A 26,608-nucleotide genomic window follows, 5' to 3' on the forward strand; every position below is an offset into this window, starting at 1 on the left:
TCATAAAATATCTTTATTTTATACTCCAAAATCTACATAAACTCCTGAATACATTTTCAAATGAGAGAGAAATCTTACTTTATAAGAAATGATTTCCCTTATAAATCATGTCAGTATCCATGAAAAACACCTGAACTTTGGTAGGCTTAATGTGTAGTTACCTTAACAGTTGAAAACATTTGTTTGAAAATTAGAAAAGTAATCAAAAGTAATACCTTGCATTACTTTGAAGAAATTGAAATAGTTACATCATGTATTATCTTTAAATAGGATAACTAGTAATCTAACCTATTACATTTCCAAAGTAACCTTCCCAACACTGATGTCCAGCAGCATAAGCCTTAAGTACACCTCCAGTCATTTATATATTAAATACTTTTGCAGAAATGTGCCTTTATCTGCTTTATATACATTCTATTTTTATATATATATATATATATATATATATATATATATATATATACACATTCATTATATAACTTAATTTTGACGAGTGTAAGCGTCTTTCACGTCTAGCCTCCTTATTGGCTGTCACTCAAGTCAAATATAGATTGACGTGTGTGTGGGCCAATCACGGCACACGGCGCGGTCGTAGTGGGCGTGGAGAAGCAGCGCCTCGTTTCTCTTGACTTTTCCGTCCATTTTCAGTTGCTCGTCACTTACCATCATCCTTTTTAACCGCGGACAACATGGCTACTGCAGCGAGCCGTTACTACAGCGAAGACGGCAGGGCAACGAAAAGACAGAAAACCGACGGAATGGCCACGGTGAGTTTGTTTGTTAGCGTGTGTGAGCTTCACCGGAGACGAGTTTAACGGCTCCTTTTGGGCGTTCTCGGTTGAGTTTAATTCATTCAGATGCGTGTTACGAAAAATGTCACGACGCTGCTCAATAAATCTACCTGAATAAGCGCATAGCATGTTTCTTTTATGATTTATTTCAGTTTAGTGTTTTATAATGCACATGTGAGGCTAATAAATGTATCGTCCATATACCTGTGGTGTGCGTGTCTTCCCCTAGCCGGGCCTGGCCTCGCCTCAGCCCGGCTTTGTTCTACTTACCGGTGTTGTGTCGAAGTCCGTTCCCCCTCGAATAATGTCCCCCCCTCCTGTTACAATTGTGTTTCTATTAACACCACATCGGTTGGAGTTGGGTTATGGTTACAGTTTGCTGATTTTGGGTTACGGTAAGCTTGGGTTAAGGTTAAGCACCTCAGTAGACGACTGTTGGGGGTTTATGGAGCGAGGGGAACACATATCCACGGGGGAACAGACTTCGACATAACACCGGTATAGTTAGCAGCGTGCTAGCCGTGGGCTAATCAGGGTGTTAAAACGGGCCTTGATTCTAATCACTCAAAGCTATTTTGTTTTAATGCGGTACGACGATTAACTTTTATCGCCCATGCACATTATGATACGATATATGTTAATTTAGAAGAAAAGGGAACATTTTGGAAATGAGCGGATTAAATATTTGCAACAATACCCCCCCGTATTTACCTACTCCATTTCCCCTTTACCCCTCTCCCCAGCCACCTGAGGTTAGTTAGGCACAAAACCAGCTGCAGCCCAATGCTGATATAATATGAATGTTGTCGGTAGATTTGCCAACCCCCAAAAAAATGGTAATCTATTGAGTGGCTGGTTAAAATTTAAACATTCGGAAGCCATTTGATGAGTGGATTAAAAGAGTTTATTTTTCACGCTGCCGGACTTAAATGCAGAATAATACACACTAGAAACTATTGGATCTATTTATTTTAATTGTTTCTGAGACTTTAACATCTTGGTGGGTTTACTCTCCCTCTATTTTGTTTTATTGGTTTATATAGGGCTGGGTGGGTACCGTTTAAATATTCATATTTATTAAATACAAAATACTCAAAATCAGCTTGTAGGTCACAGCATACATTACACACACACTTGTGAATCCATGTATGTGCATAGATGTATGCTCAGGCAAATAAGTCACGAAAGTGCAATAAATGTGTGCATGCATAATATTTAGGTGGTAAAAAAACTATTTTTTTTGTTCTTGGTGAAGTACTTTGAGAAGTACCGGTCCTGGGTTTATGAAGGGTGCAATGCTACCTGATTAACAGAAACTCGTATAAATAAGTTAGATTACCTGAGGAGCTAATTTTCACTTGTTGCCCCATGCCAGGTATAAAAAGTCACCTCAAAAATAGAATAAAGTTACAGTGTACAAAATATTACAGCATACATCCACCTGTAATTGTTAGTGTAACACATGGTAGTTAACTCAATAGGACAACATGATTGCAGATGAGAAAATTACTCCCTCCTTGTCTCGCACATAAAAATGCCGAAAGATCAGACAAGTAATTGTTGTACTCATAATTGTATGTTTTCCTTGACTCAGGGGTATGAGGATCCACACAAGACCCTCCCGTCCGTGGTGGTGCACGTCCGGGGATTAGTGGACGGTGTTACAGAGGCCGACCTCGTGGAAGCATTGCAAGAATTTGGCGCTATCAGGTAGAGACCGAGGAATGAGGATAGTATGCAAACATTGAAAAAAGTCATGCTCACAGTGCAGAATAATGGCACTATTTACCTGGATTGTCACTCAACACAAGGCCAGGTTCATAAAAGTTAACAAGCTGCACTCACAGCGTCTGCCAGTTTGTTCTCCCATTTATCTGTCAATTTTGTGTGTTTTTTTTTAAGCTATGTGGTGGTAATGCCGAAGAAGCGTCAGGCACTGGTGGAGTATGAAGACATGAATGGATCATCCACAGCGGTAACCTACGCGGCAGACAACCAAGTTTACATCGCTGGTCACCCAGCATTCATCAACTATTCCACTAGCCAGAAGATCTCCAGGCCAGGAGACTCTGACGACTCGAGAAGTGTGAACAACGTCCTCCTCCTCACAATAATGAATCCAATCTACCCCATCACCACGGTAAATGCAAAGATTTGGGTTAAAATAAAAGTAGTGTTTATGATTTAAACTATAAAAACATGGAACATAAGATAGTAAAACTGGATGAGATCAAATAAAGTCCTTAGTTAACATCAAATTATAAGATGCATGAAGATTTCTTAGCTGTATTTGATTCACAGTAAAGTAAATGACCCTTTTTATACCTCCACCATTGTTTGCATGTTAATCTAAGATCAGATTTAGCAATTGTCTCTTTCTGTATCGTATGTGTGTAGTTTTCATTTCTTAAACTTGGTACATTTTCACAGGATGTTCTCTACACTATCTGCAACAACTGTGGCCCCGTGCAGAGAATCGTCATCTTCAGGAAGAACGGTGTACAGGCGATGGTTGAATATCCTTTTTCTGTTGGGCTACTATCTTGTGGTTTACTACAAAGTGCAGTTTACCGATTTATGACTACGCACCAGTGATTTATTAGCATGTTATGACTTTGAATTGACAGACTGGTGTTTTTGGTGTACTTCTTATGACAGGAATTTGTCTGGTATGTAATGGCTGTTTGAAACTCCCCCCTGTAAACAAACTTGTTAGACACATCACAACACATTCCCAAACGTGGGTATGTTTCATGAGCCTTCCTGTCAAATTTAATGGGTGATTATACTTCCTTGTGTCTTGTTTTTGCCCTTAATTCTGTCATCACATTCGACTCTGTGCAAAGCGCCCAGCGTGCCAAGGCATCACTCAACGGAGCAGACATCTACTCTGGCTGCTGCACACTGAAGATCGAGTATGCCAAGGTATTTCTGCGAAGCAGAACAAAGTTTATTAACAACATTGTTGTTGTGTGGACGCGACAACATGCATAACAGACACAATGCAAACCAACACAATAGCTCAGAGTTAAGGAAGAATAGATTGTATGTTGTTATCATATTTTCATGTGACTTGAATCCTTTTTTATTATACTGCTGACACATTTGTTGATTGACATAATATATACTGACAACTATCTTGATAAATAATTAATGGTTAAATTATTTTTAAGCAAACATTGCCTTGATACAATTTTGAGAATTAGCTGCATTTTATGAGATGCTAAACTGAATATCTTTGAGTTTCAGGACTAAAAAAGAAGAATGATAATCCGCTTTTGACTTTAATCAAGTCAAAGTTTATTTATATAGCACATTTAATAAACAACCTCAGTTGACCAAAGTGCTGTAATAACTTAAAACACAAGATAAAATAAAAACAATTATGAGTAACATTAACCATCTGTTCAGTTGACTTCAGTGCTCTGACTGGAGCGTGATGGTGCAACAGCTCAGATAGATAGGGTGGTGCCAGTCCGTTTAAAGCTTTAAAAACAAGTGATACAATCTTGGACTGGATCCTGAAATTGGAACGAAGCCAGTGTAGAGAGGCCAGAACTGGTGTGATGTGATCTTGTCGTCTCTTCCCAGTTAGGAGACGTGCAAACATTGCCCTGATTAGCTGTATAGATTTAGCTGCATTTTAGTTGTATCTTTGAGTTTTGGGAAAAATATTTAAGTTATGTGGTAGGTGCGCACATCTGGAATAAATAAATAATTAAAAACAGGTGCTGAATCAAATAACCAAATCCTTAAAGGCAGAAAACAAATTACACTGTAGCTCCCAATGCAGGTGTAGTGTAATGCCCCATTAAACTATATCTGCACTCGGAGCAACAGTGTGCAGACTTTTTCTGCCCTTAACATCTATCGCTGATTAATCAAGCATGGTTGCAGCCCTTCTTTTTTATTTTCCAATAACACATTTTTTTCCTTCTGAATTTGTTGATGCCAAGGGCTCTATTCTGGCCCACTGGATAACTTTCAAAGCTTGACTCCCAAGTTTCAGGAACAAATTAAACTGAGGAGCCGACTTCATGTAAAAATGCTACTTTAGAGGGTTTTCCACCCTGGCCAGAGAACAGTTCTCTGGAAAAAAAAAAAAAAGAATATATATTTTGGTCATTATTTAAAACATTCATATGTTGAACATTAAACAATATGTTGTCAATCAGCACCATCTGTGCAAAATACTCTGGGGGGGGAAACTGAGACCTAATATTGTTAAAATAAATTGTTTTATAAATAGATGGTTTATTATAGTAAAGTTATATTCAATATTTTATATTATTTATAGGTGGTTTTACTGCTCCGGCCCAATTGAGATAAAAGGAACCTCTGATGTAGATGAAAATAGCAGCAGTCTAACTCTGTGGTAGTAAAAGATATGACGCTAATGCAGCATGATATTTATACCATAAACAAACCGAATGACAATCACATTTTTTGTCTTTGCCAGCTTAAGAATTTAGTTTGTGTTGTTATGGTTGCTGGTGTTCATATCAGTCATTTTTTTGTTTTGTTGTTGTGTTTTTCCCTCAGCCCACTCGCCTGAATGTGTTCAAGAATGACCAAGACACCTGGGACTACACAAACCCCAACCTGGGAGGACCAGGTAACCCCTCTAACACAGGCTCAGTGCCTCACATGCTTGTGTAGCGGATAAACCTATTTTAGGACCTGTACTGCTACTGTGGGGAGTTTTGGCAAACATACTGCTGGAGAGATGGAGGCAACATCCTTCATTAATAATGCTACTAAATGCATTTTATTTTTATTTTTTAGATTATGCTGATATAATAATGAAGCAATTTTTTTTTTGGAAGACATTGTAGCATTATGACTGAAGGGGTTGCTTTTGGTCTCGCTCAAACACTTCTCAAAACACACTATAATCAAGATTTATATGCAGGAGTGTAACGCTGAGGGGGAGGGAAAGAAAAGTAAGGGGATAATGTGAATAATACCGAAGTTTTAACGCTCTTAACAACCCAACAGTAAAATCCTGTGACAGTTAGCGGATCCGATTCTGGCCCTGATCAGAGAATTAAATGTAGAAACTAAAACGTTGCAGAAATCACACTGTGGTTGGAATGGCAGGAACACGTCTGCAGACAGAAAAGATAAGATCAAGATCAGATGTATGTCAGAATTTGTGCACAATAATGCGGTATATCTTGCATATGCAGGTAGTCGCCTTTACGGAATGATGTGTGACGCTCCCGCCTGTATCTTGAAGCTAGCAGCAAGTTATCTTCCGTTTTTCTTAATGGCATGCAGTCACTCTGGAGAACTCAAGTTATGCAGGTGTGAGACAAGGTGAGGTGGCTGTGTTTGTCTGCTTCAGCACCTCAGCTGCAACTTAAAATGACCCACCCCTCCCCTCCCAACCTCTGATTGTTACAGTTAGTCATTTAGCAGACACTTTTATCAAAAGCGACTGACAAGGGAGAATTCATACACCGTTGGCACAGCAACGGGAGCAATTTGGGGTTAAGTGTCTTGCCCAAGGACACATCGACATGTCGACTGGAGGAGCTGGGAATCGAGCCGCCAATCTTCCAATTGGAGGACGACCGCTCTACCTCCTGAGCCACACCCTGTTGTGCATGTCTTTTTTAAACATAATATAAAGCATTAAAACTTGCACATAATCGCTATTTAGAACGTGACATTTTTGCATTGATTTTCAATGCTGATAAATCCTGTCACCTGCTACCCTGAAGACATTATCAGGGTGAAACGGTTCAGTGGCGAGTTTACTGTTCACATATCTCAACGTATTTACAGAAGACTGCAATGATAAGCCAGACGTTGTGTAGTGTTTTGTTTTTCTGCCTTGCACGCTTTTGTTTGTTTTGTTTTTTAAAGATAAATGTGATGGATTGACATCAATGATTGTCTGTCTGACATCTTTTCTTTCTTTCTCCTGCACAAAAAGACCAAATTGGAGATTAATTCTTACTACTGTTTTGCTCTACATCCTTGTAATACAAGAATATGAGTAGTTACACTTTTTTTTTTAGTCAAGGAAAAGGAGTCATGTTGCTGTACATTTTTAAACTGTGACATTTGATTCGAAATGCATTTTGCTTCATTGCATATACCATAGTGCAAGTTGAATGCATCAAAATGGAGCTACGGCTCCTTAAAATCAACCTTGGTAACGCCTTAAACTAATTTATCACTCACACCTTTTTGCACAAGGTTTTTTTTGTTCAGCAGTCAGGTGATTTATCTCAGACAGAAGACGTGCTGTTATCTGAGCGGTGTGATACCAGTGTCGTCACGTCTGAAGAAACCCGCCCGCATATTTCAGTTATGAAGACAAACCTGTCGCTTAGTGCAGCAGTTTCTTGGTGTCAGCATTGTCTCGTTCCTGCCTTCCTCGCTACAGGTGTCACTTCTGCAGGGTTGGTAAAACGTGCACTAACTTTTTTAAATTTGATTTTTTTTAAAACAGACCAAATCAATCACTGGGAATATATTTGCTTTGCCACAAAGGCTGATCCTGGTCTTTACCAATGTCATCTAACTTCTTTTAAATTCTCCCTTTTGGATACTTGGATTAAAAACTGATTTGTGTGTGGGGGGGGGGGAAAGAGAACAGAGGCATGGACCAGCATCAGTAAAAACAGGCTCCAGCACCATTCAACAAATTATCTTTTCCTTTTATTTTTTTACTTTTTAAATAAAAATAATAAAGTGGTAATTTCAGCTATTTTTTTTACAAAATAAGCAAAATGCACAGGAATTTGTGCTGGGAGAGAGAGTCAGATACATGCTGACAACACCACTACCACCACTACTACTACCACCACCACCACCACTCGCAAGTATCCACTACCATCAGTGAGGACACAACCACCACTGTCAGATACACGGGGGATAAACTACATGACGATGTAGGACAGATAAAAACACTCACCATTCCTCAACATCTCCGCATTCCTACACAAAGAGCCACGATGACAGCTTCACACTTCTAGAGGGGTGGGGAGGTTTGGGCACTGAGCTACACTTGGTCCCTCTCATTTTTTCTTTTTTTTTTTTTTTAAAACTTTTTTTTTTGTTCATTATTTGAGACAAGTGAATCACACATTGAAGCAGGCTAAAAGCTTGCAACTACACACCTCCCTCCTCACTCCACTGTCTACACCCCCACCCCAAAAAAACGGAGCGAGACTGATACAAGAGAAGACACAGAAGTAGTGACAGACATCTCAGTACAACTACAACATGATGATGATGATGTTGATGAGAAGCCACACTGATACTAACCAGTCTGCCCTTTCTCCCCCTTGTACTGATGTTTTTTCGGGGGGGGGGGCGGGGGCGAAAAAAGCAATACACTCAAGTGACACACTCTCCCGACACTTTTGCTGACGTCGTACCGACTGATCCAATAGATGACTCACACTCCCACCGAATTCAAGCCAACACCACAACAACAAGACAACTGATGAAGACAAGACACTGCTGACAACACCATCAAGCACACTCAGAGAGCCCAGTCAGGCCCATTTTCTTTTCTTTTTTTTCTTTTCTTTTTTTGTTGTTTTGTCCCCTCCCTCCCCCCCCCCCCCATTTTTTTGTTTGTTAGGGATTTCAGCTTTTCTCTCTTGCTCTTTCTGCTCATCTCATCTTTTCCCTCCTTCCTCCCTCCTTTTTTCAGATTTTATTACATGCATCCCTTTCTAGCTATCTTCCCTTTGAAAAAAAAAAAAAAATTGTTTTTATTTTGAGTGCCGCTTTTTTTTTTGTTCTCCTTCCTTTCTTTCTTTCTTTTTAATATTTGAAAGTCTCTAGAACCTGTGTAACACCTTCCATGTGATGCAGGTTTGGCTATTTGCGGCTAAGAGGGGGCCAGCTTCCCAACTGAAATGTGCTCTATGGCAGCCTCAAGAGGCCTACCAGTGGGCGCTAAGCGGACTATTCCAAAATGGGAACAAAAAGGACGGAAAACGGCCTCACCCTCCCCCACCAGTGGGCGTTTCAGCTTGATAAAACCAGGAATCGATCCTGAGGGTGGAGAGTTGTCTCCCCCAAAAGAGGAAATGGATAAGAGTATGGGATGAAATGAGTTGAGAGTGGACAGTGGTGGAACTGCTGCAGCAAATGTCTTCCTCCCACTGTTTGTAAAGCATGCAGTAAGTAAATCGAGACCCTCCTCAGGGGGGAACATAACTGCACAGCACCACATGATCCCAAAGTCCAGCACCCAACATCGCCACACAAGACTGACATGAGCTCATTTTGTTTATTCTTGTTGTTGGGTTTTTTGTTTGTTTGTTCCCCCTCTTCCTCCGGTACAGGCTTAATCTGTCTCTCTGCAAGAGGGTGATGGTTTGGGGGGGGGGGTTCCTGCTTTTTCTAACGTCACTTTTAAAAACCTACTTTGTTCACCATGTCTTCTCACTCCTAATTTTATTTTATTTTTTATTTTTTTTGGCAGTTTGGAGCCATTATCAAGAATCTTTGTCTGTGCGGTTCCCTGGACTGACTGATAGTTTCTTTTGGGGGGTGGGGGTTGTAAATCTATCATAGGGGGGGTGCGAAGGTTTCTAAGGGCCATGAAATACCGCATATTTAATAAATTAAGTATTCAATGTAAGGCAGCTCAATTAATCGAAATTTGATCGTGATTACGATTTTGGGCCAAACGATCTCAAAATAATAAAATCGGGGAGGGGCTCCTCCACAGCATGCACTGTATAGCTGCCAACACTCCCGTTTTTCCCGGGTTTCTCCCGTATTTTAGACCCATCTCCCGCCGCCCTCCCATTTGTCTTTTCTACCGGGAATCTCCTGTAAATTTACATGCCCCAACTTTGTTAGTTAATAATAATGAGAAGCGCACAATAACAAAGGTTTTATTTTGAAAGCTTTCCAACCGAAGCCGCCGCAGCTCCGTTAGTTTGACAGAAGCTGAAACACACAGCAAAATGTTTTTAACTGTAAATAAAAGTGCACATTTTCCAGCCTGCGTCAGACAAGGCTGAGTTTACTGACTAATTATTAAAAACCGGGATGTGTTGTGTGAACTAGCGTCATCTTAAACCGCTCGGCCAGCACTAATATCTCTGCACATTTTCTGCTGTGTGTTGCGTTAAACGGCAGATAGAAGGCTGCTGCTTGGAGAGAAACTGAATTAAGCCGAATGGACAAAAAATGCAGCATGTCTCTAAAGTAAAAAAAAAAATCGTTTTAATAATCGTGATTTCAATTTTACCCCAAATAATCATGATTATGATTTTTTCCATAATCAAGCAGCCCTAATTCAATGTTGGGGTATGCTTGACCTGTAACTCACCCTATGGATTATTATTATTTCAAAGTGTCACAGGCCCCCGGGGAAGCTACAAAGGCCTTTCATCCAGTTGCTGCTTGTCAAAAATGTACACGCTGCTTTTTCCACACAAAAAATGTAGTTGCTAAAATGACATTTTAAATATGACGAAGAGCCTGGTTGGTGATCTACAAAAGTACCAACCCACCAAGTAAATGTATTTTTTCTCTGCAGTTTATCTTGATGAAATAGATATACATGAATTTATTCATTGTTCATGAGGTTTTTTTTGGTGTCAAACTGGGGTTATTTCACATTTGCCCAGGGGGGGAAAAACAAATGTACCCTTTTTTTAAAGAAAAGTATTATTATTAACTTGGCTTCCATTCTGATTGTGTATGATTATTGTGTACCTGTACAGATGGTGATGCAGATGGCAATGGGAGCAATTCAGGTGTGTGTGAGCGTACAAACCTTTTATTTTTTTATAAAACAAAATTAGCCATTTGTGATACTTCACAAGAAAGAGTGGCTTTGTCTTTGTATGTATATTTTTTACACTTTTCACCCTAGATCATCAGCATCCACCTCATCTGTGCCATCCTCCCCTTTCCCCCCTTTGTTCCACTTTTATAAGCTAAAGCAATTTTTATCCATGTGGATGTTTTTTTTTACATACTGGGATTGTGCTTGTCTTTTATTTTGGGGGGGGTGGGGGGGCTTTTTTAAATTTAAAATGTTTTTTAAATGGTGTGACGTCTGGGAGCAGTGTCAGTTTATAGTTAAACACCACATTTCAAACTATGTTGAGGATATGAAATAATCAGAAGTGCATCCGTCAGCTTTTTATATCAAGCAATCTTTTTTGAAATATAAAAATCATCTCATGGTCATGTAGTGATTTACAGCCAGTCTTGTGCTGTTTTTTGGGTGTCTTCTTGTCATATTTATCTACCACTTTTTCCCCCTCCCCTCGTTTCTCTTCTACTTTTTTCCTCTCTTTTCACAGAGGATGTCAGTGCCAACCCCAACAAGCGCCAGAGACAGCCTGCTCTGCTGGGCGATCACCCTCCAGAGTACGGTAAGGCTGTAAATGTCCCTTGGGGGGGGGGTAAAAAGGAAACAGAGTCAAGTGGTCCACCAAAAAATGTTTTTCGATTTGAATCCCATTTCCTTTTATTTTATACATGCATACATTTAGGGACTATGGTGATATAAAATCCAGGAAATAATGAAGTTGGTCTTTATGATATATTCTACCAGAAGTATAGTACCACCTATCTAGACTGATAAAATCTTGACTGGATTATCTCAGAGAGGCCCAAAGTATCTTTCAACCAGTTTCAGAATTGTGAAAGCTTTATTCTATTTTTGAAAATGTAATAAAGGCAGATTTCACTCTTTTTTTTCATATATAGACAACTGTAGACCATGTTGGAACAGTGATTGTTTGTGGAAATGACGCCATGCGGTTACTAAATAATAATAATAAACAGATTTGAAAGTGGAGGGGACATGTCACCCCTGTCCCCAGTGGAAATTATGCCCCAGCATGTGTATAAAATATGGTGTTTATTACTTGTTTTTTGTTTTAATACAGAAAGGTTTAAAGTTTTACTGGAAAGTGAAAAAAATATTCTGTGTAAACAGTTGATTTTAATTAATATATATATATATAAGTCCTCCACACAGTGGCAGTTAAGTGGTGCTGTGTTGTAATTTCTAAACTGACTAAATAAAATAAAAATGCAGGATTTATAATAAAAGGAGAAAACTAACCAAAAACAAAGCCTCCACTGAGCTGACATCACCCTGCTTGATCAGTAATTTAACTCTTGTATCTCTCACCCGCCGGTCCCCCGCTTCACCCCTCAGGCGGCGGTTACCACGGCTATGACGAGAGCTACGGATCCCCGCCCTACGAGGGTCGCCGCATGGGTCCGCCGATGAGAGGGCGCGGAGGACGAAGCTACGGGCCGGGCTACGGACCCCCTCCGCCTCCTCCCGGCGAGTACGGTGCCCACGCCGACTCTCCGGTGGTCATGGTGTACGGACTAGACCCGGTCAAGATGAACGCTGACCGTGTCTTCAATATCTTCTGTCTCTATGGCAACGTAGAGAGGGTAATTGTTTGTTTGTTTTTTCTCATGAGGAGAAGCTACAGTTGTTTAATGAATGGTTAAATTAGTAGTTATACTTAAATGTTGCTCTAATAAGTGTTTTTAATCTTTTATTTCTCAATCTAAAAGTTACCAGCAGAATGAGGGATGCTACAGGGTTACATTCAGAATAAAACAATAGATGACTGTCATGAGTTAGTCATGCAGAAACTCGAAACCATCATTTTGACAAGTTAATTAGTTTTTTGGAGACGTTGGTGGAGGTTTGCCAAAGAAGATATTAATCTTGAGCGTATCCATTCCACACACACTCAAACTCTGCTGTGAATTTGTTGTGTCTAAATGTATCTTATGTATCTCTTTAGGGCAGGGCAGGTTGGCACTGAGCATTTTAGAAATTTAATCACTGCTCTCGTTACTTTTTTCTGTAGGTAAAGTTCATGAAGAGTAAACCTGGAGCCGCCATGGTGGAAATGGGAGACTGCTACGCCGTGGACCGCGCCATCACTCACCTCAATAACAACTTCCTCTTCGGGCAGAAACTCAACGTGTGGTGAGTTCATCCCCCACCTCCTGCCAACCCCCTTCCAAAAACGTGTCCATGTCTGAACTAGCGCACAGTTTAAACTATAAGCAATGAGGATGGCAACTCTGAGCAAAAAAGTCTTAATGTCTTAAATGTATTTATTTATTTTATTCAAGGTCTATAAATGTCTAATTGTAGCAGTTAAGGCATTACATTTGATTTGAGTGTAATTATATTTGTTCACTTTGCTCCATTTCAACCAACTACAACAGTAAAATCCTGCTTTTGCATTATGTCTCATGATATATTATATGGTTACAACAGTCACGTGACACTTTTCTCCATTGAGTACTCGAAATACTTAAATTATGGTAATGCATACTATTACTGAAGTGACATTTGTATTTTTCCACGAGTAAAGGATCTAAATACTTCCTCTACCACTTTTCCAAGCAATTTGAATACAAATTTTTATTGTTATGACAGAGGACAAAAGCTTTACACAGAATAAATACAGTTATTCATATATAAATGATAACATAATTTGGTGTTGTGCTTATCATTACTGTATCAGAAATAAGCTTGTTGCTCACCTCTTTTTCATTTTCAGTAAACCTCATAACTGTGTATACAGCAGTTTAATGTGTCGTATTCTTTTGTGGCAGAAATGGTTTTAATTTAAAACTAAAGTCTTGCGTCATTAAATTTGTACTTAAATAATGTGCAGATATCGTGTCTGAGATAAATGAGCAAAAAAAAGTACTACTGCAGTAATTTGTTGTTGTAATAATACTGTTGAATGTTTTTTTGTGGGGAATTTGCTTTTAAAGGGTAAATAAGAATCCTCTTCTTTTCACATGTGTACACTCCAGTCTCTCCTTAAAGGGTGAATAAAAATGTAACTTTAAAAATACATCCTCCCTTCCTGCAGCGTGTCCAAGCAGCAAGCCATCGTTCCCGGTCAGTGCTATGAGCTGGATGACGGCTCGAGCAGTTTCAAGGACTTTCACGGCTCCAGGAACAACCGGTTCACCTCACCGGAACAGGCGGCCAAAAATCGCATCCAGCACCCGAGCCACGTGTTGCATTTCTTCAATGCGCAGCCAGACGTTTCACCAGAGGTTTTCTCTCAGGTGTGTAGAAAGGTGTTTTGTCTTTTTTATTTCACATTAAAAGTCACTTTCTGCTCATTTATTTACCATAACATATCTTTATAGCCAACCTTTGTACATACAGTCACTAATAAATGTGCTTTTCTTTTCTTTTTCTTTTTTTTTTTTACAGATTTGTGATGAGATTGGTGTCAAGTCCCCCGTAAACGTCAAAATGTTCACAGGAAAGAGTAAGCTGCTGTCATTCTGTTTATTATAGAATATATTCTTGTTGTTGTTGTCACTGAATATAAAGAAACAATTATAGTAAATATAGTAAAACAACAAATATTGAAGTGTTTTAGTATTAGGCAGTTTAAGAAAACAAGCTTAAGCCTCACATACTTTTCATATTCTGACTCATAATAAGTCTCTACACCAATTCACATTCATAAATACCCCATCAGTCATTAATAAATATTTAATTCATCTTGTAGGGTTAAAAAAGGAATTCACAACCACTATTTTATGGTCCAGGATAACATTAGAAGTTTGGGATTTGAAAAAACTAAACAGGTCAAATTTGCATATATAAAAATGTGTATCAGCTTCACAAACATTAAAATTGATGCATTTTATTTCCATTTTTATATACTATGGGTCCCCATTTGGAAAATACCAGCTAAAATAAATGTGTATATATTTCACAGCTCTCAAATGTAAAAGTGGGTCAAATGTGACCCTGAACAGTATGTAAGGGTTAATATAGACAAATATGAAGTCCTGTAATACACCAGAGATCCTCAGACTGCACACGCTGATGTTTCTTGTGTTTCTAACCCGCCAGGCGGTGCAGCTCCCAGCGACCGAAGCGCTTCAGGCCTTCTAGAGTGGGAGTCCATTAACGACGCCATGGAGGCACTGTCCATGATGAACCACTACCAGATGAAGAATGCAGGTATGTGTAGGACTCGGATTGTCCTCGTGAGGCTCCTGTGATGCAGGAAATCTGTAAATAAGCAGTGTTTAAAAGAGACCAAAAACAGCCTAGAAATGCACGTGCCTGCTTCAGTGTGAGCCGATAAGTCTTCAAACTAGATGGTACTTTAATCAGACATGCTCCACTGTGGTTTATAATACTGGAAGATAAGATGAACTACTAAGTCTTTTATTCTCCACCACAAACTTCTTGTGGTTTAAAAAAAACAACCTACTGTGTCAACATCAGTCATGCTTTTGTTTTGTTTTTTTAGTGTTTTTTTTACTATGATGCAATGCACAGAAGACAAGGAATTGCATCATCAGTAAAAGTTCAACCTGGTTCAATTATTGTTTGTTGTTTTTTGTCAGGTGAGTCAATGTGAGCACCTGAGTCTATTCTGCTTCAATGCAAACAATTTACGTAGATGAATGAGAGAGCCAGGTTTTTTTGACACAGTACTGTTATCTAACCAACTTTAAAACATTGAGATTTTTATTATTTTGTCATGCATATAAATAACAAAGACCAACAAGATTAAACAATAAAATATGGTAACGGAATCTTCCTTCATAATCATATCAATTGCCCTTTTTATAGATGTTTTATTTTTGTCTTAAATGTTCTTATGGCTCGGGGAGTGCTTTCTTAATTTCGTTATATTGTTGTCTGACCCTCAATATAATGACAATCAAACTACTAACTGCTACAGTTAAGTTGGAAACTGTTCTTTTGTTTGTTTTCACCACTGGAGTAACTTGGACTAGAGCAGATTTATACTAAGATGTAAAAAATTATTGGGTTATTATACATGTCATGTCTCTAATAATCTGTTTCTTTTCTCAGCTGGTCCGTACCCCTACACCCTCAAACTGTGCTTCTCCACCGTTCAGCATGCTAACTGAGCACACCGTTTGTCCAGGAAACTATAAAATTGGTCCACTATTCTCATATTCATATGTACTCAAGACCATGACTGCTTGCGACACAGCTGGGGAACATTTATTTTCCACAAAACCCACCTCAATTACTGTGAAATATAATCTTTTACAATGCAATTGATCCCCAAAGTTTAAATAATCGTAATATTTGGTATATTAAGCAGACTAATCAAAAGTCTAACAAGCATTTAAATTTTTTTTGATATTTATGCCCCAGATGTGGTTTAGAGTATCAGTACCCGTGTGTCTTCAATGTTCAGTTGTCCTTTTTACTTTTTGTATTATGCTTATACAGTAGCCTGATGTGAGAGAGTGTATTTGAAAGAATTGGTTTTATGCTCAGGTGGGTCAGTGGCAGTGGACAACATGGTTTTTGTATAAGATGTTGTCTTTTGAACTTTTATTATAGCAATTTTTTTTTTCTTGTTATTTTAATTGCTGCCTATTGAGTTCAGAGTCTCCGTGTCTGATATGCAGATGGAGAATGTTTTGTTGTAAGAAAATAATAATAAAAAACAAAAAACATTAAAGTTGAGTTTATTGTGAGATTCTTCTGAATTGACTGGTCTAGTGTATCACACAAAGGTCATTTGATGGTTGACTATATTTATTACTATCACCATATTTAACCCTTACATACTGATTGGGTCATATTTGACCCATTTTGACATTTGACAGCTGTAAAAACACCCCAAAAGTATTTTACCCTGAAATTTGATGACTTTTCCTAAAGTGGCCCAAAATTCCAAAAATGAAAATATTTTAAAATGTTATAATTGGGAAAAGTGCTAAGTCTAAAGTCACTGTAGATAGTTATGGGTTTTAATTGGTCCAGAATCGGTGTCACTGTGGATACCAATCATAGAACTTCTGGCATCACGTGACTGACTGTAGACAATTAAGCCTTCTGATTGCTCCCATGTTAGCTGCCAATGTTAGCTGCCAAAGCTCCTCTGGTCCTCATCCCCTCTCTAACTCTGGTCCTGCGCTGTGGCCAGCGGCTAGAGTGGCAGCAGCAAATGTGTGCTTTTACCAATATATTTATATCTTTTACATTTCTTATCCAAACAACGTCAACCTTGGCACAGCACTTACTCGTGCCCGTAGCAAGACACCTGCAACATTTGAAATCAATCGGATGAACAGTTCGAGAGATATGCGAATAACAGACTAACAGACAGACAGCTGTTCCTGTCATTTATAGATATAGATTATTGTTAGAGTTGTTGTGTAACAATTACACAAGGCATGGCACATTTATGTGCAACACATTTCAGCAAGGCATTTCAAAGTGATTTAACATAAAACAATGTGTCAAGACAGGATATAAAAGCAAAGTGGCAAAATAAAGACATTTAAATACAATTTTAAAAGTGTAAAAATTAGAAATAAAATAGAAGGTAGATAAAAATACAAAATAGTAAATAAGATTCCAATAAGAAAGAATGTCAATCAAAACATAGTCTAATTGTATGACGCTAAACATATTGCAATATTGTTTTAACCTGAACATTTTAACACGGTTGTAAAACAGGTTTTAACAATATGCAATTTATTTTACTTACTAAAAAAGGTTGTAAACAAGCTGTCTGGAGAGGATAATCAGTGGTCTCCAACCTTATATTGATAAGGTACCTAAAACATGCATGTTTTAGGTATCTCCCCACTCTATCACACCTGATTCTAATAAATAACTTATCAAGCCCTTTGACAAGCATCAGATGCTTGATAACAAGTTATTATTAGAATCAGTTGTGTTAAGGTGGGGTAGATACCTAAAACATGCAGGGCTGCAACTCTCCAGTAGCAGGGTTAGAGACCACAGAGGTAAAGAGCAGAACAGAAATGAGCCCTCCCATTAAGTTTAATGTGTGCTGACCTGTAAGGAGTCCACTGAGAAGCTGGAACCAATGTGCCGTGGAGTCATGGAGAGGGATAAGCTGGCCAATCAACCCATCCCCAAAATCTTCTACATGAACTGTGGGTGTTGCTGTGCAGAGGTCCAAACAGTGATGGAGACTTTGTTCCAGCCTTGGGTGGACAATGGGGCGGTTGTGCGTCTGGATATCTTCCACTGGATCCATAGCTTTGATACAGACCTGGAGCTGTTCATCAAGGCCATCAGAGCCAAGGACCCGGCCATGCTGAAGTGTGTCTCTGACAAGGATATTATCTACCATTTACATTTCAAGGTAGCAGCTAAAACACCATTTGCGCAGAGTCACACTCGGGGCTCAGGAAACATTCAGACTCATCCACCTTGACACTGAGGAGCTGAAATGTCCCGCTGGGCTGGATGAGAGTGGAGACAGCCTCTTTCAAAACACCTAGTATAAAAGACTTAAAACACAAGTGATTACAACATTGACACAACGAGTGTACTATACAAAGTGAACCTAACACACTGTATGTATGCACGTGTGTTTACAGAGGCCATTGATGAGATGGAGTCAGCTGTGACACCTGGCAGGTTCCCAGGATCCACCAGACATGAGCGTGTATAGAGTGGCACATACACAACCATCAACAATGTGGACGTTTCAGACTTCAAATATTTGCATGGAAGCAACAGACTGGAAACATTCCACTACTTGTGACAACCTCACATACCAACTTGTATTGCAATGTTTAACAAAAATGTGTCGAGTTAGGGCTGGGCGATACATTGAGTTTTTAAAATAGATATATTTTCAAACACAATAGAAAGAGACGTTATCATTTATATCAATATAGTATATTCACACTCTTTACAACAATATTTGTGTCATTTGGAGACTCCTTTTGTGCAAATTTCATTGTTAAATGACTGAGTTTAGTTGTGGCAACTCTCCACCCCTCTTTCCGTGCTGCACACGGAGGGCTCAGCTCAGCCCCTGCTGAAAAGGACGAGAGAGAGGAGAGAAGCAGCTAACGTTAACCTCTGCTGCCGTTTACTGTCATTCATGGTTACGTCGCTCTCCTCTGCTCTCGGAGAGCCTGTTTTGCTGCTACTTTATTCCGCCTCGCTGTTCTGTATAAAAAGTCGACACTGAATGGGGTTGATCGTTAGTAAGTGGCTACCGACGAAGCAGCTGCACGACACTGTTGTATTAGTTGTGGTCGAGCGAGGTAGAGAGTGATTGAAGTGAGAGAGCGTTGGCAGTAAGAAAGCTGGTGAATCAGATCAATAACACGTCATCTGATTGTTGCACAGTGGTTACGTTCAACAGCGCAAATAAACTTCCCCACACACCTCCACCCAACCCTGCAGCTCAGCCCCAAGCCTTTGATTCTGAAACGGTGGCGTGCTGTTAAAAAAAAACCACACAGCAGCAACATTATGCTGGTTTGGTTGGTTCAGTGTAAAAAAATCCAAGGCAGATCTTCTTTATGGCTATTATAATGATCTCTGTATAAAAGAGCTGTGTGGTTCACAGCGGGTGGAGCTGAGCTTTGTGTGTGTGCCGCTGCAAAGGAGAAGTTCTCACTAACACCGATTTAGACAGATTTGTGAACAACATTTGAGAGAAATAGGTCTTTTGTGTATATAGACACTGTTTTACAGCTTTGAGTTCAGCTTGTGAAAAATGGGAGCAAAAACTATACACTGAACTATTTTTGTTCAGTGTATGTATGTGTGTGTTTTTACAGAGGCCATTGATGAGATGTGGGCAAGGCAGCAGCGACACCTGGAGTGCATTCAGGATCCAACAGACATGTACAGGGTGGCACGCAGCACAACAATCAACAACGTGGAGGTGCCCTACTACAAATGTCTGCGTGGAAGCAATAGCCTGGAAGGATTCCTGGTACACAGATGTAGTTTGCATACTTGAAACAAATTAAACATGTGACCCTGTCATTATTCAAATACTTATTTGTGTGTTTGTGTGTATGTATGTATGTATTATATGGATACCATTTTGACTACTCTTTTCAAGCCTAATTTCACCTCTGGGACATTAAATCTTTACTCAGGTCCCCACTGTGCTGCACGGCCGTATCAGGTTTACTTGATAAATGGCAGTGCAAGGTGGAACTCAGACAGGAGCTCAGATGCCGTGTTTGGTGGCAGAGGACGGCGCCACAGGACATACTCGGTGCCGCTGATTGCCCGCCTCAATGCCCGCTATCAGAAGCTCTGTGGAGAGGTTGTGGAGGAGAATTTCCGGGCCCTTGCTGATGTCCCCTCCGACGAGCTGCTCGGGTTGGAGTACCTGTTCAGCCAGAGCACGGGGGAGTCTGGACCCTTCTCTCTTCAGGGCATCGTTAACGATGGGCTTGATCCAGAGGACGAGGTGCTTCAGCCTGGGCAGATGGATCCAGAGGCGTACCAGAGCGACGTGGAGGCACAAGATGATGTCTTGGATGCCGCCCTGACGCACATCACGGTGATGAAACTTCCACTGCTCACCCTCCGGCCTTTGTGAGTAACTGTGTGTCTGCTAGAATGAAATACAAGGCACAGGTTGCTTGACAATGTTGTAAATAGTTGCCATGTTCATTTACATCTTCTATATTGAATATAGCTTCCATTTTCATGTTTCAGTATTTTATTGTATTCATTATCGTGTTCAGTGATACTTTGTTTACACTGTGGCGCTGTTTTTTTTCCTCCAAGTGTCCCTCATGTCATGCAGTTTGTTTAGTAAAGTGTTCAGTAACAATGAGCTGTGGAATATTAATTATTGAATGCAAAATTGGGGGTTTATTTGTTTATAAAAAAAATAGGGACACATACACAGAGTGCCAGATTACTTACATGTAAGGACACGTGCCTACCATGATAGATACTTTTGCACATTTAACAGCAACATTAAATTAGCTTTATTCTGCCTCGGAAATATTTAACTACTTTTCATCAGCCTCCCAATAGTCATAAAATAATTCATTAAGCTAGAAGTAAATAAACAGCACTTAGGAAAGGAGATACAATATTTTCACAGAGGTCAGCTGTATTTCACTGAATACTAAAATAAATTAGGATAACTTACATGAATTATGTATTATGAATAAAAATAGTGTGAGAAGTAGAATATAAACAAATATACTAAAGGTAACACTAAATGTACTAGACTCAGACAAAATTAGCATTTCATCTTCATCTGGATCTATATTTCACACTGTAGTTTGCACATAGGTGTTGTGCTCTAGTGTGAAGACTGCTGAATGCCTGCACCACTTACTTTCAATGTTTTACCCTTCAATTGTATTAATTCATGTTCTCAACTAAAAGCAACTGCATCTCAACAATTCTCGCAAAATGTAACCCCATTTTATCAAAAGACAGACATCAACTTGACAAATTATTCCAAATTTATTCATTGAAAAAAAAATGCATGCTGTGATACAATCAAATAATCACATCATAAACTGGAATGAGAAAAAGTGACAACGCTGGATAAAGTGTCTCAGATTAATTAGACTTTATGAAACTTTCAGCAGGGAAAGAAAAAAAACTGTTAAAAGACAAGAAAAGTATCAAGTGTAACTAACACATAAGGCAGTGTTAAAAAGGCACAGGCTGCACTCTTTAAGCTCCTCATATTAACAAAAAAAGCACTGAGATGAGCACTGACAGAGTTAAGAGACACACAACAAAGTTTGGATATGTCTGGTCATCTTCTACATGTAGTGATGCATATGTGACTGGACACTTTAAAAATATATATATACATATAAAATTGCCAAACAGAGATGGCTGTCATACATCTTGAGTGTTAATGTCACATGACAAACTCATTTAATATTCCTCTGCTGTCAAATGCATATAAAATAAAATTCAAAAATGCCATTTGGGAGGCCAGATCTGGATGCAAGTTTAATGTTCAAACATTTTACAAAAATAACCGGGTACCTCTAGATTCATTTTGATTATGTTTAAAGGCAGGCTGCTCGGAAAAGAAATACAAATAATCTTGCTTTTTTTCAATAAATGATTTTCCCTCCCCTTTGCACCACATTGCGCCTCTCAAAAGGTTACTGTTACCGATTTAAAACAAACAGCAACTTATGCATAAAAGGCTAAATCCCTTGTCAAAATACAAAGGTAAACATATAATGTACCTAAGATGCCAGTTTGCTACACCAGTTTCCTCACAAGTTTTGTACATTTCTGAAACAATTCATGTATTTGAAGTACATTCAAAAGTACTACTGGATCAACGGAGAAACTTGTTTAATGGAAGCACCCTTTAATGCCTAAAGCTTCTCTGAGTGTTTATACAGAAAACTGCGGGAGCAACAGGGAAGCACAATGCTCAGTGTATTCACTGAGACATACAATACAATGCATTGTTATTTACTCTGGGGTTAAGTCTGCAATCAGTTAAACCGAAGGGTTTAAAGCTACAGATGTCTTGGGATGGCAAATTGAATGAGCTTTTATTGTTTTGGCTTCATGTTCACAGTGAATTATAATATGTACAACCACAGGTTGGGATCAATGAGTCCCTGTCCCACAAAACTGATGGATCATCAGTTTGGAGTTTCATCAGTTTTGATGAAAGAAAATCTGATCAGATGACCGAATGGTTGGACTCAGCACAAATGTTGATTGAGTAAAAATGTGTCTGATCAAAACTGAGCTTGTGCTTCTTACTGATCGTAAACCTACATGATTCATTAAGGAATTTTGGACAGCGGGTTTCTTCATCTAATTGGCTAAATATAATACCAGAGCAACCAGATTTGCAGTAAAAAATATCCAATTACACCGATTCATTCATTTACACCAGAGACTCTTTGCAGGCCCTTTGATCCAGACTGGGTAAGTGTACTTTTGGACTTGGACCACGACTCAAGTGAAGATGACTGGGCATACAGGCTGGTGGTCCTGATACATGATGTAGTATACATGAGTAGGAAATACAGATTGAAGTTGCTAAATGGGTTTATAAACAAAACCTGCTGAGGTAGGGTCCGCCTCATGATCTTCTTCATGAACCAGGGTGAGTATGAAATGTTTTAATGTTTTTTATATTCAGTCCTGATAAAAGAATGCATACAGTAAATCTAAAAAAATAATTAAAAACAACCGCTTGAGTAGAGCAAGTGAATCTGGGTTGGAGCTGTTTAACTCCAGACATCTTGTGAGTAGCGTCCCTTGGTCATCAGTTTCTTGATGTAATCTGTGGCCTGGGTGCGCGTCATGCTTCCCTGTTCTTCTGCAATCTCATGGAAGGTCGTCTGCACATCCTTCGCCATGTTTTTCGCATCCCTAAAGGTAGGAAACAGATCAGTTTAGATTTTATTCCGCTTCTTAATTAGAAATAATTAAAATCAGCCAGCAACAATGGTCTTTGCATTCTTGAATAATACCAGTATATAAACCATCAGTGAAATCACCAATTACCCCACTAGGAGGCACTAACACACTGAAGAGATTTTCCATTGACATACTGGCCATTTTTCATCAAATGATCAATTTTAACGTTATTTCAGACAGTGACACAAAGATTATTGCACCAACCATAAAAATAAATAAGCACTACTTCACAGAATAAATAAATGAATGAATCAGATGTATTAATTACCCGCAGACGTAGATATGAGCGTTTTCTGAGTGAATCAGCTTCCAGAGGTACTCCTTATGTTCCTTCAGGATGTGTTGCACGTACACCTTGATTTGGGAGAACAAAAGAGAAAACATTGTTGTCGTTGTAGCGATTTGGTACACATGTCTACAGCAATGTGAATGGTGAAAAGTTCCATACACATGTCAAAATAGACATGATATGCACTGTCTTTCTATAAACTCCATGTGCTGTATATCAAAAGTGAACAATACGTCTAATTCATTCTTTAAATAGCGTAAAAGCCTGAAAAGTTGTTAGCAGGAAATGTGTACAATGTATTAAAATAAGTATTATATGAATTTAAATCTGCTCTATGCCTGAAATAATGCCTGGGAACTTGAAGCCCTGATATCAAAACTGAACAGGGCATTTTTTTGTCCCCATATACTGTTTGATTAACCAACAAGCACCTATAACTATTGAGATTCTCAATCTCCTATAAAATTCTGGTGATAAGAAGAATCCAGCAAAAATGTTTGTACCCCAAGATATCGTATGTTCTTGTCCCATCAGATATGGCTTGATGGTGAGAGACACTTACAGCAGCGAGGAAGACGAGCCTACCTTTTGCTCCTGATCTCTTGAGAAGGCAACCAAAAGCTTTGTTAGAACTCCATTCTTCTCTGCCTCCTCCATCTCCTCCTGGTAGATATAATCCTCAATCTTATGTCTGCAGCCGAAAAACATCACCGTCTCTCCAACCTCCTTTCCTGTACAGGAACACCAGGGATGAAACAAATGGGTTACTTTCTGTACTTGCTGCTGATGACTGTGTTTAAGCTCTTCCACTTTTGAAAATATAATCAATCAAGTAACTGTCATAGCTGCACACACAATGATCTCACTTTATATAATGACACCCTTTCTGTTTGTTGGCTCTGCGTGAAGACTAATACTTCCCTTTCCCTTTTTTTAAACAAATTGTCATTAAAAAAATGATCTGGTTTTATTTTTTCTGTTTCATTGTTATCATTATTAATATTATTTAAATCTATTTTATAGTTTTACTTTCTGAGTTTATTTCTTGTGTGCATTAGTCTCAGTTTACTGTTTTGTCTTAATATCAGTTTGTCAGCCATCTGTGAAGCACTTTGAATTTGTGAGACTGTATGAAAATATAAAATATAGTTTCATTGATTTACTGATTTGGTAAGCAGACGTTTATATCAAGAGTAACAGTTTACTATAATTTATGCACTACCAAACAAATCAAATAAATATAGGTTTTAACTGTGTAGATGAATGTAAATGTGTATGCCAAGTTTCTCTGACATGTCAATTACTAGCCTATATACTTGCTATTAGCAGAAAATGCTGAAGGCCCAAAAACACTGAAAGCAATAACTGACGTGCCTTATTTAATGTGCATTGTTTGATCCTCCAATGGTGCACACTGCAGCCATCATAATTGAAATACCAACACAATAGAACCAACACAGATGTGTCCTGTTGTTTTTTCTGTTAACTGCTGCATTAGTTGGATGCAAGGAATGAAAAGGAGAAATTCACAGGAGGACAATAAAACTAACCGTGTTTATTTCTACATCAATCAATCTTCTGAATGTTTGATGGTTACTTATTTGCTCTTTAGAATGCAACCACCATGAAATTATCGGAAAATAATGTTTTATTTCTCTCATTAACTGCCTTTGTTCTCACAACTGCTCGCTCAATCACCACAGCGCTATCTCTCGCTTTGGTCTCTGGGTCCTCATTTGACTATTCAAAATCACAACCAGGTCAGGGTTGAGGCATTAAGGTGTGGTTCAAAACACACCCGTCAGACGCTTACACAGGGTTTGGATCTTTATAACTGAAAACTGATTAAATTACTATGTGTATCCACCTGAAAGATCACTAGGTTAAAAGTTGAGCTTTCTCCATTTTTACGACCACTTGTGTATATCACACTACACCAAAGGTAAAAGGTCAGAAACACACTATGGCCCTTTAAGTACCTTGCTGTTTGAGCCAGCCCCTCTCCTGGATGAAGCCCATGAAGGGAGCGATTCCGGTCCCAGGGCCAATCATGATCACTGGGATTGTGGCTTTGAAGGGCAGGCGGAACTGAGACTTGCGGATGTACATAGGAACAGTGGACTTGTGGCCGTTGTCAGTGACCACTTTGTTCTTCAGCCAGTTGGTGGCCACTCCCCTGTTGATGCGGCCAGTCTTGGTCTGATACTCCACCACCACGGCACAGATGTGGATGCCGTTAGTGTGAACCTACAAAACCAGGAGGACAATTACTAAAAGTTACTCTCCTTTAACTCTAAGAACAGATTTTTGTATGTCTTTCCTGCCGAACCAATACCAACATACCCCAAAAACATTTGCAAAAATGATAAAATACCAAAGGTAATATAAACAATTACCTTAGAGGAGGAGGCGATGGAGTAATAGCGAGCCTGGAGACGAGGCAGCAGCTCACACAGATGGTCAATGGGTGGCCTCAAGGAAGGCATATCCTCCAGAATAGCGAGGATGTTTCTACTGACATCCAACACCCAATTCTGGTAGAGTGCCTGTAGAGAGACACCGACAAAAAGACGAAAGCCCAGTTAACTAATCTATTCAGACGTGAGTGACATAACTACAGCTGGTAACTTGCTGTTAATTTCACTTTGGGGTCTTAACACCACCAGTGACCCTTCACAACCCGTCACAGACCTTGCCCTCGGGGGAAGAGGAGGCCATCTTGCGCATATTCTCCTGGTCTTTGGGGTCAGAAGCGTACTGTGCCAGCTCGTAGAGGACATTGGTGCGGGGAGGATGTGTGATGTCCAGGTAGTGAGTCAGGGCTGTGCGGTAGGTGGTGGGGCAGGGGAAAGGGTGTTTCTTGTTGGACTCCTCTGAAAAATACAAATAACAGATTTTTTGGGTATCTATCAGGCTCAACACCTGTTGCATGTTATAAATGTTACTGAAATGCTCAGTCATTCAAATATTAATATACTACCACCAACCAACTTTCTGCTCTGATGACACAGACAAAGTGACTAAATTAGCAGACTGTATGCTTTATCCACCATTATTTAATTCTCAGTAATGTTGATGAATTAGTAGTTGTGTTACAAAGTACACCTCATGACCTCTGAGATCAATTCATTTTAATTTCATTCTTAACAAAAGTCAGCACCCTATATTACAGCAATAACACTTAATTATATTAACTTAACAACATGCATTTCCTGTGCAATAAGTGAGCTGATACTGCAAGTGTAGATATCATGGGTGGATTTCGTGAGACGTGTGAAGGACGGACAAGTAGAGAGTCAAGGTGCTTTGGGGCTTTCAATGCCATACCATCAAGGT

At 39.2% G+C, this 26,608-nt stretch overlaps 2 protein-coding genes across 2 annotated transcripts in view; one reads left to right on the forward strand and one right to left on the reverse strand.

Annotated features, from left to right (window-relative positions):
• The first annotated feature begins 667 nt into the window (after positions 1–667).
• On the forward strand, positions 668–16,267 carry LOC133980342 (heterogeneous nuclear ribonucleoprotein L-like). The gene is made up of 14 exons (XM_062419045.1): positions 668–767; positions 2,386–2,501; positions 2,694–2,931; positions 3,222–3,307; positions 3,620–3,716; positions 5,334–5,406; positions 10,502–10,534; positions 11,090–11,161; positions 11,956–12,203; positions 12,632–12,753; positions 13,658–13,859; positions 14,011–14,068; positions 14,665–14,775; positions 15,643–16,267. The coding sequence occupies exons 1-14, from the start codon at positions 690–692 to the stop codon at positions 15,699–15,701; spliced, it is 1,593 nt and encodes a 530-aa protein (XP_062275029.1). The 5' UTR covers positions 668–689; the 3' UTR covers positions 15,702–16,267.
• A 4,747-nt stretch (positions 16,268–21,014) lies between these two features.
• The window catches only part of LOC133980208 (NADPH--cytochrome P450 reductase-like), a gene marked incomplete in the record, with an annotated part of 22,208 nt that continues 16,614 nt past the window's right edge, over positions 21,015–26,608 (reverse strand). The window contains 6 exon segments of the mRNA XM_062418850.1: positions 21,015–22,935; positions 23,252–23,337; positions 23,858–24,003; positions 25,252–25,519; positions 25,669–25,818; positions 25,964–26,145. Of these exon segments, the coding sequence (XP_062274834.1) occupies positions 22,791–22,935; positions 23,252–23,337; positions 23,858–24,003; positions 25,252–25,519; positions 25,669–25,818; positions 25,964–26,145 (977 nt within the window).

The sequence above is a fragment of the Scomber scombrus genome, chromosome 5 (assembly GCF_963691925.1).
Source record: "Scomber scombrus chromosome 5, fScoSco1.1, whole genome shotgun sequence".
Taxonomy (NCBI): domain Eukaryota; kingdom Metazoa; phylum Chordata; class Actinopteri; order Scombriformes; family Scombridae; genus Scomber; species Scomber scombrus.

Coding starts and splice junctions, on each gene's coding strand:
- LOC133980342 (XM_062419045.1), top strand. CDS start 690: ATGGCTACTGCAGCGAGCCGTTACTACAGCGAAGACGGCAGGGCAACG. Junction 3,308..3,619: donor GGTGTACAGGCGATGGTTGA/ATATCCTTTTTC, acceptor TTCTGTCATCAC/ATTCGACTCTGTGCAAAGCG. Junction 14,069..14,664: donor CAAAATGTTCACAGGAAAGA/GTAAGCTGCTGT, acceptor CTAACCCGCCAG/GCGGTGCAGCTCCCAGCGAC.